Genomic DNA, 16,032 nt, shown 5'->3' with positions numbered 1-16,032 from the left:
ACAGTGGAAGCTGTCACAAGGTTGCACCAATGAATGTGTTGTAAATTAAAATGTGAGGCAGCTAAATCGTTAGGACCCCAAAAAGCTTGTGCTGGCCCTGGGTAAATGCATTATGCTATAATTGGGTTTGGCAGAGAATGCAATTTGAATGGTTTGTTTTCCTCTTTCTCTCAGGCCTTTAGCTACAATTTTATTATCTGAGGGAATTCTGCTCTCACCAACTGTTGGCCTGATTTGGTATGCTATGTCAACAAGCGCCTCAGTTGATTGAATCTATAAGAGCACATGGAGTGTTTACCAGCTTGATACAATGATACAGCGTACAACTATCACTCTATCACTTAGATTTCTGTTTCTGCCTTCCTCCCCCTCACAGGGACAGTAGTCAAGTACTGTTTTATAAATGGTGTTGACTTTACTAAGTCTGAACTTCGCAGATAAGTGAACAATAGCAACATTAACAACAGTGACAGAACAACTGCCGTGCAAGTGCAGGGGTGGTTCAAAAGGAAGAATGCTGATGAAAGCCAGAGTTTTTCAATTGTTTTGTTGTGAATATTTAATCTAGTAACGACTGTTAACTCATTGAGTGCCGCGCTCTTTTCCAAAGTTATAGTCAAGTGTACCGGCAATTTAGACCATTTTTGACGATTTTTGTAGAGCCACAGCGTATTCTATATTATTGCCACCAACACATACTATGGCTCATTAGAAAGGTGAAACTTTCTGCTTCAAATGGCCACAAACCGTTTGTTTCTACGTGCCTCCGTTCCTGAGAAAACTCAAGCTAAACATGCTATTCATCAAAATCCCTGCTTTTTTTTCTAGAAAAGGAGATAGAGCGTCTTTTATGAAAGGTGCTCTGTTTGTGCCTGTCGCTCTTCTGACACTTGTATTTCTGGATCAAAGGGCTCGTGTAAGATAAATATATACAACAATTATTGTTCTATTCACAAAACCACCATCGGGGGCGGGGGGGCGCCACTAAACAACAATAACACAGACGCACCGCGCCGTGTCACAGCCTCTCGCCGCGGAATGTGATGGTCTCTCGGCCAAAGCAGGTCGGGAACACCGGCCCCACCGGTGGTCGCGGTTCTTCTGTGGTACCGGCCTACTTTGGCTGAGAGACCATAACATTTTACCGCAGGAGGACACGGTGTTCCTCGAGATGATGGTTAACAGATATGGTTAACATTATAATTATTGTTTCATGAAGAATTGGTTTAAATGTAAACTGTGGAGTGCTCATCTCTGTCTATAGGGCTTGAAACCGAATCAATGATCATGTTGCACTATGCAGATTGAAGCAGACAGTCAGTTGAATCAGGCCTTGTGATGCAGTAAATGAGGGCATCAAGCTCAGTTAGGCAGCGGCATTCACAGGTGAAGCTGAGAAAGAAATGTGCTAATGGAATTACAGACTCTCCTTTTCTTGGGCGTGTCATTGTAATTCGTATCCTTCCAATAATTGCCTCCAAACAGGTATTTCTTCCTCTCATTTGTATTGGGGAAAAACAAAAGAGTTAATCGTTTTACACCTTAGGCCTAAAGCCCATCCAGCCTGAGTTTTAAAATCTTTCTATCAATATGCTGCTGGCTGTGTGTAGAAAATGTTTGCAGTCCACATTGCCTGATAAACATGCTGCAGCTACTTGGACCAGCCTTGTCATTTTGTCTGCACCTCTGTGTAAGGAGCATGAAAATGTGGAGGAGAAAGCAAATGGAGCGTAAATTAAGTTCTCCAATTTGAAAACCTCCAAACTCACCAGTTTTCCAGCAAACTCAGAGGACTAGGGAAAGTACTGATGTCAGGGAAGGATAAAATAACAAGAAACAACCAAGAAGTAGCAAGTTTAGAAAGCTTTGAGCACAGACACAGTCCTATGTCTATGATGAAATCCACTCTTTTTGTTCCTTATTGAATGCCAATTTTTCTATTTCCATTTTCTTTATCTTTCATGCTTGTATAATTATTATATTATTATGTTGACACTGATCTATATTATTTGAGACTGAATAAGACCCACATTCAGTGAGTCTTACCACACTAAACATAAGAACATAACAGTACCAAAATCCAAATTGCCTAGACAACTAATGGCAAAAGGCTGTTTGAGTGCATCATCTGACACACACAAGGAGACATGTGTCCCAGTTAGGGAAATAAACTCTAATACAATCTGACCCTGTGGAAGCTGGTATTACCCTTATCCAGAGGCAAGAGCACAACTCAGAAATGGAAACAATATAAAAAATGGAAGACAAGAAAACACATCAACCATGTACTGAAAAATATTACTTTATTTATCTCTACAACTGTCGCTGCAGCAGCTAATGCTTCTCATCTCAACCCCAACAAAATAATAAATAAACTGATCCCAAGAATGAGAGAAAATCAATTATTCTTCAATATTTGCATTTTTTTTAGCTTACCCTAATCAACCCTATACTTTTCTTAACTGAGCACATTAAAAATGGATTTTCCTCCTTTCAAGTTGATATTCTTTGTGCCCCCCACCACACACATGCACACACTGCTTTCAGCTTCTGATGAACTTCCTGCTTGAATGAGCGAAATAGGTTTGAAAGTGAAATGGGAGTTCATATCAAAGCCGGAAAAAGACTTTGCTTTGATTTTTTTTTTTTTTCACCAGCTACCCCACTTTTATTCGTGCAGGGGATGTCATTGACTGCTCTTTTTCAAAGCAGCTTTATTTCATACTTTTTCATCAAGTGCTGCACTGCCTGAAACCTGAGCCCGGCCATCACCCATCTGGCCTAACCCTAACCCTCTACATACATGTAACAGTATATAACAGTCACAAGATTATAATTTGTGATAATTGTCAAGCTTTCCTCTCTTAGTGAAATGCCTCCTTTGTGTTGTGTTAGAGCATCTTGCAATTTTTTTTTTTTGTGTTTAACCCTATTTGTTTTTCTCTCTTCTCCAGGTCAGTTCCTCTGGGTGAACAACTCAGCCTTTGGAGGGCCGTGGGTGCTCAGTCCCTGGCTGTGGGGGGGGAAAGGCGTCTGCAGCCTGGACATGGCCATGTTCCTCCACCCCAAGCAAAGTGGGCAATACACCATATGGCTCATAGAGCGCGACAAACCTCCACTAGCCCTCTTCTCTACAGACACCCTCCCACGCATCACAGGGTAAGCACCTGTCTTATGCATATACAGTAAATTGGGAGTGTTTAATTTCTCATGGCTGTGTTTAGTACTGACTATATATTATATATTTGGTATCTCATGGCACTGAGGGTGTACGGAGAGAATGACTGTCCACATGGATCTTATATTCATGCCAGCCAAGCTCCTCATTATGAATACCCCTTAACCTGTGTAAATGTGTTCCATTAAAGGAAGAGATAGGAGATATTCAGCAGAATCAAATGATGACACCCTCAGTGAAAGCCTTTTTATGTAGAGATTGTCTCAGACAGACACGGAGCTGGCTGGGTAAGAACAGGGGATAGGTCATTTGAAACAGTTTGCTTTTACAGCAGGTGGGCACTGATTATTGCATTCATATAACCTTCCTTGTTTGTAAGCTTTAATTAACAGCAGGGTACACACTCGTCTCATTGCAGCGTGCCAGTGGAGGCTTGAGCAAGGTCTGTCTCTCACACTGAGAGGGACAGGGTGGCAGAGGCCAACACAATACTCAGCCCAGGAGATTCTTCTCCAAACACTGAATGCGTGTGGTCGTATGTGTGGGTGGCTGTATCTCCACCTCTATTAGTGTTACTGTACAGTAGCTGCATCCACGGTGTGCTGCTACAGACACTTATCGTGTTGTTTGTGTGTGCAACCTCCTCCAGTCTCTCTCATGGCACCAGAGTCATATGAACGTCATGCTTGATGCATCTCTGTCGTCCCTGAAGCCGTCTGAGTGTGGGAGGGGGAGTGTGCGTTCATGTGTTTATGGAAATGCTCGTGCTGGTGTGTCTGCTTGAGGGAAGCATAATGGGGATGCACTCATTACATGTGTGACGGATTAGGCTGTGCGTTTGTGCGCTCTCATTTGCAGTCAGAGCCTGCCGTACGCCCACACCGTCTCTCTGCTGTTCGGAGACTCGCTCAGCACAAACTGCCCACATTTCTACTCTGATGTGAGGACGCTCATAAAAAGAGAGGGCAAAAAACAAAAGGCAAGAAGAGCCACCCGTAGACACTAGAAGAGTCGCTCAGCTTACTAATTGTAAACCTGTGCCCTTGGCTTTGAATTCAAATGCTGTGTTTTGGCGTGTCTGCCCAAGTCAATGGTCAGGGCACTTAGCATACGGGTTGGCCACGAGGCAAACAAAACATCCCTATACACAGCGGTCATTTAACTTGCTCCCACTAACTTGAATATAGACAAAAAAATAAGGTGTTGTTCAAAACAAGCATTAGCAAAAACATTGCAAAAACAGAAATAAGCTGTGGGTCACTGACTTGTAAATTATGAGGTCAAAACAGCCACATCACAACTAAGTTCCTGCTGACATGGGAGCAGCGAGGCACTAATATAGATTCCCATTTTATTTTCTCTATCGATGCTCATCGACAGTTGTAGTGCAACGTGGATGCTTATTTCCGACTTAACATTCTTGACGAAACAATTCCATTGATGAATCCACTAGTGAGAGTGAGCACTTTCTTTGAAACCATTGTGTTAATGTTGCATCACATCTGATGAAATTGTCAAAGCACAAAATAGTCTTTAAAAGTTACCAATCAATGGCTAATGCCTCATCCTAGATGAATTATTTGAAGTAAATAAATTACACATTAAAAATATAGTTGGGCATTGAAAAACAATATCAGTGTACATAGAGTAGACTATAGACACTGTTTTTATAGATACGGTGTTTCATTGTAAACTGCTGTAAGCTTATAGCATTCTACTTCACCAAATCTAACGTGGCAACTTAACTAAACTAGATCCCACTGACCCACAAAACCAAAACATCAAAGCTTAACTAGCAGTCTGTGGAAGAATGTCACTTGGACTGCATGCAAGTGATGATACAATGTGGTCCTTTGCACATATTAATCTTGTTGTTTCAATCTGACTTAAAACACACTTAAGTGGACCTCATCACTAATGTTAGTGATAAAAGTTCTGGTTTAGGTGGGAGAGTTTGTGTTCTCACTACAATACAAGTAGAATTTAAGGGTTAGCTTTTTATTACACCTCTTCTTGGCGTGTGCCTCAGATTTCATCATACAGTGTGTAACGATACCTGAGGGAAGCATATTTAGGACCTCTGAACACAGCCCACGAAGAGCTTGACTCATCAAGCATTGTCAGCTCTCACAGTGAATGTCAGCATCCCAAGTGTTTCAGTCAGCGCTGAAGGAGAGAGAAGGCGATGGCTGCAAGATAATGAACGTCTGTATTCACAGTGAGGTGTCCTCGTATGAATTGAGTTTGGATGTGTGTGTGTGCACTCTGCATATGCATGCATGTGATGGGTCACTGTGACCACGTTACCGTGACAGTATGTATGGGTGATAAGATATACTGATATACCACAATATACCACAGGTACACACTGCTACAGCTCTGCCTCTCCCTATATTTGGACATCTGCATAACACACTAACAACAACAATACACGCACACATGCAGGATGCACATACATGCAGTGTGCATTCATTTCCCTCACAGCAGAGTCAGTATATCTATAACAACCATCCTGCATGACAAAATGCAATCATGCATTACAGTGGAATGTGTTGGATGTCATTTACAGCACGCCATCAGAGCACTATCATCTTAGAATTGATCCATAGCTTGTGTAATGTGGGGGAAGAAGCATCAAAGGAGGCAAGTGTTAATGCTAAATTCTGACATTTAGAGGGAACATTACAGCAAGTGATATATGATATACTATTAACTGCACTGCACATTCCCCCCACATAAAGTCAGCATATCAAAGTAAGTACAGTACATCCTCAGTGTTTTAGAAAAAGAATTTGATGAGCAACACTAAATCCTGTTGTTACAAATTAACTGAATATGCTCAGCAGTATAATATGCAGCAGAATGTTTTTAGTCTTAAAGTAGGCTGTATGCACATAGGCAAGTACATCATTTTAACTTTTTACTATGTAGCTGACATTATCATAATAAAAGTTGGAGACAATTGGCTGAAGTCAAAAGAACAGCCGCATTTGTTTTCCAAATTGAACCAGCTGTAATCCCTAAGTAAAGGATTATTCTTGCCACTAATTTAATTATTCAATTTACAGTTCCATAAATGAAATCAAAAGCAGCCTCAACACTGGCATCATATTTGTCAATGTATTCAATGTAGATACACTTAGCAGGTTGAATAATGGCCAACTGCTCCATTACTTAGCTTCTCATATAAAATAAAGGAATCAATATAAGCCGTGCATCTGGTTCTGGAATGAAAAAAAAAATGCTCTCACTAGCTGCATGTTCAAGGCTTATATATGATGAAATAAACACTTAGTTACTAAATGTAATGCATTTCAACACTTAACATTTACTTACACTTTACACATACTTAACATGTAAAAACTGTGTTGCACACATTTGTGCTGGCAACAGCCAGGTCTAGACAGCATGTGCTCTAGTTGTTGGAACTCTGTCTGAGCATCCATCCATCCATCCCTCTGTCACTCTCTCTCTACATCCATCCCATACCTTTGGGGAATTGCTTCGAATTAGCCACAAACGGTTTTGGTACTCAAGGATGAGGAGACCTGACCTGATCATGATGGTCAGAGTGACCTCACAAAATGCAGTTTCAGCCTTGTGAATGTGTTTCTCAGTAACGGTTCTTTTAAATTTGGTTATAAATGTCCCTTTACACTGTCATGGGTGAATTGGATTAAGTGTCAATTAAATTGTGATGGCCAAAGGTTAAGGTGATATCTTAATGTGATATCTTGAGACTTTCAAGGTCATTGTGACCTCGTGTTTACTGTATTCATGGTACAACATCATCTATGTGATGACCTATTTCATTCAGTGATATTAACACAATAAGATATTTATACAGTATTTTCTAAGGTCCAGTATTTCTTCTTTTTTACCACACAGTAAAATGTCTCAGGGAAACTGGAGTAATAATACATCCACTCCACAGAGAATCTCTGAAAGACATGTTTTGTGGTTCCTTCAATGAATGGAGCTAAACCAGTGTGAGAGAGGTCACCTCAAGGCCTCCTCATTGGCAAAGCAGTGCATTCAGCCCTGGCAGGCCTTTACAACGCCTCGGCTCTTCCACTTAGTGCTCACTAGAGCTGACCTCCAGTTCTTGGACTGTGGTCGCCACAGGGTTGAGGCTGATGGGATCCTCATAGCTCTGGATCTGGGAGTGCTGCCAGTAGAGAGGCTACAATTGCTAGAGATCATTGGAGAAGAGACGGAGGCAGTTCTAGAGCTCTGAGTTTCATCTCTTTGACCAACAGTGTTGTACATAATGTCTCAAGGACAGACAGGAGCTGTAATGTGTCCTATATACTGTACTGTAGGCAAACTGATGGGGCTGGTGAGAACTTTGAAAACTTTTGGACAGTGGACTGATTGTTGACTAACTAGGATTTATCCAGACTGTTACAGAGACCAAAGAGGTGAATATCAGGATGTTGGATGCAGAGATTGCTCCCAAATCAAATCAAATGTATTCATAAATCACATTTAAAAATAGAAAGCAGTTGACCAAAAACCTACTGCACTATACTGGCAGTTAAAAAGCGAGGGAGCTCTTATAAGTGAGGTGGTCCATGTCTGTCGACCTGAGGGGATGAAGAGATGCTCTGTCTCTGCTTTACAGGTGTGTGATTATATTTTAGCGGTTTCACAGAGCCAGTAGGTCAGAACTGTTTTGTCCCATTTGCTAATATGTTTGATACCTGATAATATGTAGTTAATAAGCAGGTATTGGTGTCACATTTGTGTTTTGTCAGGTTGAATGACCTGCTTACAGAGGGTCAGCTTTCTTCCTAGATTGTTCAGATATGTTGTTGGGATGTTTGCTGTAGGAGCAGGAGGGCTGTGAGGATTACTGTGTACAGCTGCTGTGCTGGCTATAGGAAACTCTCATGCCCTCTGCTTGTTAGCTTTACAGCAGCAACTATTGCAACAGTTTGTGGTCGCGCTTGTTTGGTTTGTATCATGATGTTTGTCCATTCTGAGAGGGGCTTGTAGTGCAGTGGATTTGTTTGGTTGGATATCTACAAACCTGCAGCCTCTCTATTGTCCCTGTAGTCTTTTAAACACAATGGAAACATCTTCCTCTTCCTCTAGTTTTTACACCATTTTCAGTGTTTGTGTGCATGTTATCTGTGTAATGACATGTATGCGTGTCTATGAATTTGGGAGACAGAGCTTTGAAAGAACACTGAAGGGAGGGGGTGTATTCACTTTTTAGTTCAAGATTCAAGGTATCTTTATTATCTCTGGAAGGGCAATTTGATTAACAGCCCATAGTAACGAATCAACATCAACAAGAATAAATAGAAAAACACCAAACACGACTCCTATTACATAAAGTCATTAAGTAAGATGATGACAACAAGAACAAATGACCTGTGTTCCTGGAGGGAGACAAAGTTCTTTCTCAAGCATAGCATACTCAATCTTTAGAGTATAATTTGACATATTAGAAGTTTAAGATTAAAGGGATAGTTCACCCAAAATTGAAATTGCACTTATTATCTACTCACCCTCATGTCGACTAAGGGCTGGGAGAAGTTTCAGAGTCCTCCGTGCCTTCTCTGAGTTACAGGGGGTCTTGGCGTAGCAGTGCATGTCCATATAACAGTTGCAAATGGATACCAACTGTCTTCGTAACAAAAAGACACACCACAAAACATCCAAATACCTCCATGCTGCTCGTATGTAATGTCCGTCTTGTATTGAAGCCCCAAAATGCGAAATTGTCCCGAAAAAAATGTAATAAGTCAATATTTCAAGCTTGTTTAGTAGCGAAAGCTTCTCGAAGCAAATTTGACGAACCAGGAAGAGGAGCTTCCGCTACAAACAAGCTTGAAAAATAGACTTATTTAATTTTTTTCGTGACAATTTCGCATTTTGGGGCTTCAATACAAGAGGGACATTACATACGAGCAACATGGAGGTATTTGGATGTTTTTTGGCGTCCAGTTGGTATCCATTTGCAACCGTTATAATGGGCATGCACTGCTACGCTGAGACCCCCTGTAACTCAGAGAAGCCACGGATAACTCTGAAACTTCTCCCAGCCCTTAGTCGACATGAAGGTGAGTAGATAATGAGTGAAATTAGAATTTTGGGTGAACTATCCCTTTAAGAGCAACTTTTTATGACACACTGTCAATCAGTGTTATCTGCATAAATAAACACCAGTCATTTGGATGAAGGTCAGCTGTGAGGTTAGATGACAAAATTCAATGCCAGGACAGGACCAACATCTAATGTCAGCATTAGTTTGACAGTACAGTGTAAGTGTTTCCCATACGTAGACCAATGTGTGTGAATCAAGACCAAGCGCCACAAATTGATTCCGCTTTTGTTTCTCTCAACGCAATATCATTCCGTTCATTCATCTCCGCATAGCGCTCTTTTCTCTGTCATTCTCGTTCACACACACAGACAGACAGCACATACAGTACATGCCAGTGGTGTGCGGTAAAAACCAAACTTGTCAACCAGCGCATCACTGGTGCATGCACACACACTGACAGCTGATTGGCCTGCTTCTCCTCTGCACGCACATATCAAAGGAAAACCCGATGCAGTGGATCATTTGGCACTTGCACAGACGGCCACGGTCTGGAGTTTACCAAAGGTTAGCATGATATTCTTTGTTCAAATACGCCTGCTCTAAAATATTGTTAACTCAGAAAAGTAATGTTATCCGTCAGCATAGAGAATGTTGGTAACACAGCAAACAATGTGATTAGGATGAGATGAGGTTATAGTTGAGAAAGACTACCATGCCCACAGTCAAATCAATGCAATTCATTCCTTGAATGTCACAGAATCTAAAGATTGCAACTAAGATAGGCAAAAATTCAAGTAAATACCAAATGTTTTGACTTTAATTTTGTTGAGTAATTCTCAACATGAAACCTAAGACAGGTCTTCCTCCAACATAAAGTCTTGGTATTAGTGTGAGCAAACTAATTGTACTGGCCTGCCCTGTAATGTATGGAGTTGGGCTGAGGAATGAAACCAGGCAGGGTTCTGGTAAAAATGTTTTTAGTTGTCGTCTCTTAAAGAGCTTACTTTTAAAGAAGTAAGATTGAGCTGAATGATTTCAAATGCTTCTTGGAGCTTTAAAATTGTCTCAGCAGGTGACCATGAAGAACAGTAGATAAGCATACAGGTTTATATTTAACATGACTATATTTGTTTGGAAAAAGGCTAACATCAGACCCTTAGGTCTTCATGTGTAGTATATCTAACGTTATATAAATGTATATATTTGAGTCAATCAAATTGTGTGGCATAAAGCCACGTCTCAAATATTGTGCTGTATATTCTTGACCTATACAACTGGTTTGGGCTTTCCAGTGAGACACACACTCATTTTTCTCTGGCTGAACAAAATGTTATCACTGTGTCTCTATAGTATTTCAGTGACATCTCCCTATGGGACGTCATAAAAAGTTTCAGAAATACAACACTTCATATACAGTAGGCTATCCACACACGAGTTATATCTTGTCATCCACAGCTTGCATACTCCACAATCCTCTCCTCTCATGCACATTCTCTTTATCTATCCCCCCTTCTTCTCCCAGACAGGTTACATAAAGCACTATGGTTTTTATTCCCACTCTTCCCCTGTGTTCACAGGCCTTCTGTCTCAACTACGAATCTCTAATCACATTTCCCCAAACTTGTGTTGTAGATTCCTGACAGCTGAAGTTTTACACAGGAGAAGAGGGAGGTGAAATTTGGGAAAGCAACAGTGGCCTAGTTTTTATGACGAGACTAAATTTCAGTTTTTACCTATGGCAAAGGCACTCGCAAATTTCAAGCCCAGAGTTTTAAAGCTTAGCACCTAAATCACAAAAGCCTTTTGCTGTGATGCGCGTTTTGCATCAAAGCAAATGCTGAGGCAGAGACCTTTTTTTCTCTCTCCCCGTTTGCCCTCATCTCCCTGACAGCTTGTGTTATGAAGAGCATGTCTCTCAAGTGTATGAGGAGGATGAGGTGTTACCTCACTACAAAAAAGTAAGGATTAACTTACTTAAAAAATCCAGAAATTACATATCAGTATAATCAAATTTGAAACACCGCAGCTGCCAAAGGACTTGACCATCATAAAGGTCAAATGACCTTACAGTACTTATGAAACAGGAGCAGGATGCTGCAGGATGCTCCAGCAGAGCTACACAGAGCTAACTGCCTCAGCAATAGTCTGATGACACTGCTGCCATGTGTGTTTGTAAAGTGTATCGGCCCTACAGGCAGTGTGACGGTGGTAGCTTGTAAGGTACAGTATCTTAAGAAAAAGAACATAAAACAGGGAAATGGGCTTTAACCAGTGACCATTACATTTTGATTTCCAATTTTATATTTAGAATGATTTCATTGGTGATACTCTTGTCCTTCATTCGTCTTCCCAGTTGCACCAGGTTGTGTACTTTTACAACCTGGAGTTTGGCTAAAGTCAAACAAAATGTATTACCCCCTACACAGATCAGTGCAGCCTAGGGATATGCTGCAATGTGTCATGGGATACTGAGTTATTGATATTACCTGGTTGACTTTTTTTAAGAGACACTTTGTTGTTTATTTTGACTCTTTGCAGTCAAAGAACCCCCCCCCCCAAAAAAACTAAATTTGAATTGGATTTTTTTTGATATTGCATTTAAAGTTTTCTCTTGCATGGTCAGCAGCTGTATCCATGCCCCATTGCCTCAGTGCGATGGTTCTCAACCTGGGGTCTGGGCCAGTGGTCTGAGGGGGGTCACAGACCTTTGTCCGCTGATGTTCTGAGGTTATTAAAATTATATTTGTGCATGCATACTCAAATTTGAAAATCCCAAATAGCACACCCTTTTGGATAATCAAACAAAGAGAATAGGAACAAAAACCCCACAACTGTTGTTTATTTCTGTAAATAAAAGTCTGTATCTGATCACCTTATTCTTTTGATGCATCTCTACAGGCAGAGGTTGTGGATGTCCTTTTTGATTAAAAAAGGACATTTTGGTTTGGTTTGGTTTGGTTTGGGCCCCCCCCATGTTGGTTTTGGTCCATGTTGTGTGGCAGAAACAGTTCGGATTGGGAGTGAACTGAATATGATTTAACCACCTGACAGATTGCACTGTAGCCTGTGGACTCAAGAGGATCCTTTGTCAATATTCCACTATAGTGTGTAAATTTAACATTTTGTCATTCTTTTGATTTTGACTAAATGTCAAGCATTTTTAAAGCAGTCAGCTTCAGAAATATTGAATAGTTTATTATGTACTGTATACTGTAGCTTCTAGGCATCTAACCAAGGAGCCATTAGTCAAGTGTCAAACTGAAAAGGCACTCCACTGGAAATACAAAGCTCAACACGAGTATTGTCGTTATGTCACAGATCTTGTTGCAGCAATTTGGATGTAATCATGCAGGTCAGATGAAGCTGGGCACTCATCCAAATTACAAATGTCAAACTTTAAAGGCGAGAATATCTGAATGTATTACAGTGTTAGGTTATACAGAGTATTTCGCTGTCCTACACGTAAGACTTGTAGTGCTGACGTACATCTCTGGCTTAATTTCATGTAATCCATTTCCAGAGCATAAAGGTTAATCGTGTCTGTTCTTGTGACACAACCTTATATCCAGTGTAACGTGTCCTGGATATTTCAGAGATCTGAAGCTGTCAGTATCAGAGACAGTTTTATCTTATATCAGTCCTCAGATAATCTTTGTGAAGATAGATGATTAAAAACTCCTGGCCTTTATGCATAATGTTAATTGGCATTATTATTTGCACATTAAAGTTGACCTGACGGCCTCTGCAATGACTGTCTTCACCCGTATGTTTTCACTCACTGCACAAAGCTATACACACACAAACATGGCCTGAAGCTACTTTTGTCTCTCAAGCCCTCATTTGACACAATCCATTGAATAGTATCATCGTTTTATGTTTGGATTTTTGTGCGAGTAGCTGAGTACTGCTGTGTTGTGATCGTGACCCAGATGATAATGATTGTTTTTATGTAGAACCTGCATTGTGTCATATTTTGGGAGCACAGCACAACAGTGTCATGGTGAGAACCTATTGGCTAAATAGATGAATGTGAGCTGGCAGTCTTAGTTTTTTGACAGCAGTAGTGTTTGTTCCTAGCAACGCCTCAAGTCTGACCATTCACTCATGCACTGAACTGTGAACCACTCACTTAAAAAAACCAGTAAACCACATTTAGCCTTTAACCCCCACACTTTACATACATTCAGGGGGCAGAGTGAATGGAGGATCTTTAACTCTTTGTCCTCTCCCTTGGTGCCTCCAAAATTGGATATTGTGCTTGAATGGTCTGTTCCTCACAATTGCACAGGCCAATCCAGATCAGAGGACAGCAGGAGGGACAGGTTGATCATCAGGTGTTTGTCTTACAACTCAGGGAAAAAAGTCCTGCAGCTCTCCGCCGGGAGTCTGATCGGAGAATTCCAGATGTATGATCACCTCCAATCAGGCCGTCTTCTATTCAGCATTACCTCATGGTCGAATAGCAGTTGGGCTATTGAGGAGATGACAGAAGCGTAGGGCCGTGAGGTCTAAAACTAAAATCACAATAAAATTTGAAGCACACATGGTAATAACAAACATCTTGGTAATTTTTTTTTTTATCTTAAAATATTGATATAAGTGCATCTGAACACTGGTATTGCAGCATAGTTTGCATAGTACAGAGACATTTTATGAATAAATGCAAATAAATAAATGCAAAACCTTTTCTTAAGTCTCCAATATGTTTGATACAATGAAATTAAGCTGCACAAAATGAAAATAAGAACTGACTTAAAGTATGCTCACGGTATTGCAAGTGTCAATATGGCTGCACAGTTCAACATGACTCAGTGTACATGTTGACTTGGCCTCAGTTTGCTTCCCTCAATCACTCCACATTGTGGAAAACAGAGTCTTTCACTCCCTTCTGCTAATGTGGTTATGTCATAGTTACATTGTCCTAGTTGGCTGCTCTGCTGCTAGCCAGGCTAGCGCCGCCTACTGGTTCCGGCAAATTTCATTTGCCTCAACCATGTAGTCAGGGAACTAGCAATGCGTTTCGGTTTGCTCCGTCCGCCAGAGCGGACGGACCAATCAGCGAACAGACGGGTAAGTGAAGGCAATGACGTTGAACTCAAGCGCTCAAGATTAACCTATGAGCTTAACCGGTGTATAGCACACGTGACCACCAAGCAGCAGCGATTAGTTGAAGCAAATGTAAGCAACCGCCTCCCGGAAGCAAACAAATCCCTATGGCTCGTGTTCAGACGCTATATGAAATGTAATGAAATAAGCGGCTGATGCATCAGGCTACTCTGCTGTCATGGTAACTCACATTAGTGTATTTCTATACCACTCGAGATGAGGTCACTTTTCGGAGGATGTTGTTGGAGGCTTTGCAGGACAATCAGCTTCTCCAATCACTATGACTACAGTTATGTCAGCATAACTATATGGAGTGTGTTTAAAAGCTGTTTATCATTTCCATCCTTCTGCACATTTGACTGCTCTGGCCTCCATGTCAATGTTTCCTCAAGCAAAATACTCCAAATGTGTGTCAGAAAAATGCTGTTTGCATAGGAAAAACTCAGAGTGTGACTCAACAGATGAGTACAACTAGTATTGGAAATGGCCTTTAGAATCACAGGTGCTTTCCAGTTATCATTGTATTCTTAATGAGCAAACTGATCTATATGTGAAACCTGTAACGACTGACACTGTCCATACAAGAAAGCGTGTGTGAGATAATGTCTGGTGTGTGTGTGTATGTATGTATGTATGCAGCCTTCTGATCAAAGAACACAATATTTTGGGGTAAATTGTCACCCATGTTGCTAATTTCCCATGACCAAACTAAATGCACAGCTGTCACTGCTCACAGTTTAGGGATGTTCCCGTTGAAAGTCTCACATCAACTCGTATCTAGATGAGGAACAGATGGTTGTTATGGCCCCTCTTCCTCGGGGTTACTTCACTATAAGTAGTTGCCACTTGAGCTGCTCTCACACATATGTTCATTATCTCCAAGCACCCAATTGCTGCTCCACTACATGGCCCCTGGCATCCACGCTGCCCATCCCTCTCCACCAGCAGCAAAAGCACATGTGCAGGAAGTGATTCCCTTATTTGGACCTCCATATTCACCGACAAACGATGTACATCATCATTATACACTATTACTGATAATGAATATGAATGTAAATTTAAAGGTTTTAGTAAGTGCCAGTGTGGTGGAGCAGAGGAGCAGGAGGAAGGAAGTGTCCGGAATCAAAGAGTCTTGCACTTTCTTTTTTATTGCAGTGTGTTGTTGTAACTAATCTGCTGTCATCTGTTCCTAGCATTTGCAAACCAGCTCATTTTACACTGTCTGGTGCTTGCTGCTATGGAAATGTAAACAATGGTGACAGATGCTCACATAAAGTATTGACAAAGGAATTAAATAAATGAAAGAAACTGCACTGCGGATGAAGCAGGGATTCTGGTTTGTAAGAAAATAATTGCACATTTTTAGAAAAGAAATCACTGTTCATTAGTTATATCTTATCCAGCAAAGAGCTCTTGTGAAAAAAAATAATTAAGTTTTGCAGATGCCCTTCACAAGGTTGAGCCTTGTTAGAAAGTACATGTCTTGTTATTTTTAAACAGATGCAAACCTCTTCCTAAACTGATGTTTTTGTAAACACTGATTCAGATTTTCACTACGAGCTTCATCCTTGAGGGAACTTCTTCTAAAGTCTGCAAATCTGTGCACTTTTGCTAATTTTCCCTCCATCTTACTTTAAACAAAGTTAGTGGATCAAAGAGTGATCTAATCATATATTCCAGTATCTGAGGTTAT

General features: G+C 40.8%; 1 protein-coding gene across 1 annotated transcript in view; it reads left to right on the top strand.

Annotated features, from left to right (window-relative positions):
- The window catches only part of alk (ALK receptor tyrosine kinase), a gene marked incomplete at its 5' end in the record, with an annotated part of 369,133 nt that overhangs the window by 230,742 nt on the left and 122,359 nt on the right, over positions 1-16,032 (top strand). Inside the window, one exon of the mRNA XM_083997628.1 lies at positions 2,955-3,159. Within this exon, the coding sequence (XP_083853754.1) occupies positions 2,955-3,159 (205 nt within the window). The remainder of the gene's footprint in view (positions 1-2,954; positions 3,160-16,032) is intronic.

This window comes from Trachurus trachurus, assembly GCF_905171665.1.
Source record: "Trachurus trachurus genome assembly, chromosome: 22".
Classification (NCBI taxonomy): Eukaryota; Metazoa; Chordata; class Actinopteri; order Carangiformes; family Carangidae; genus Trachurus; species Trachurus trachurus.
Note: the sequence above shows the minus strand (reverse complement) of the source record. Positions and strands in the feature narration are given on the sequence as shown.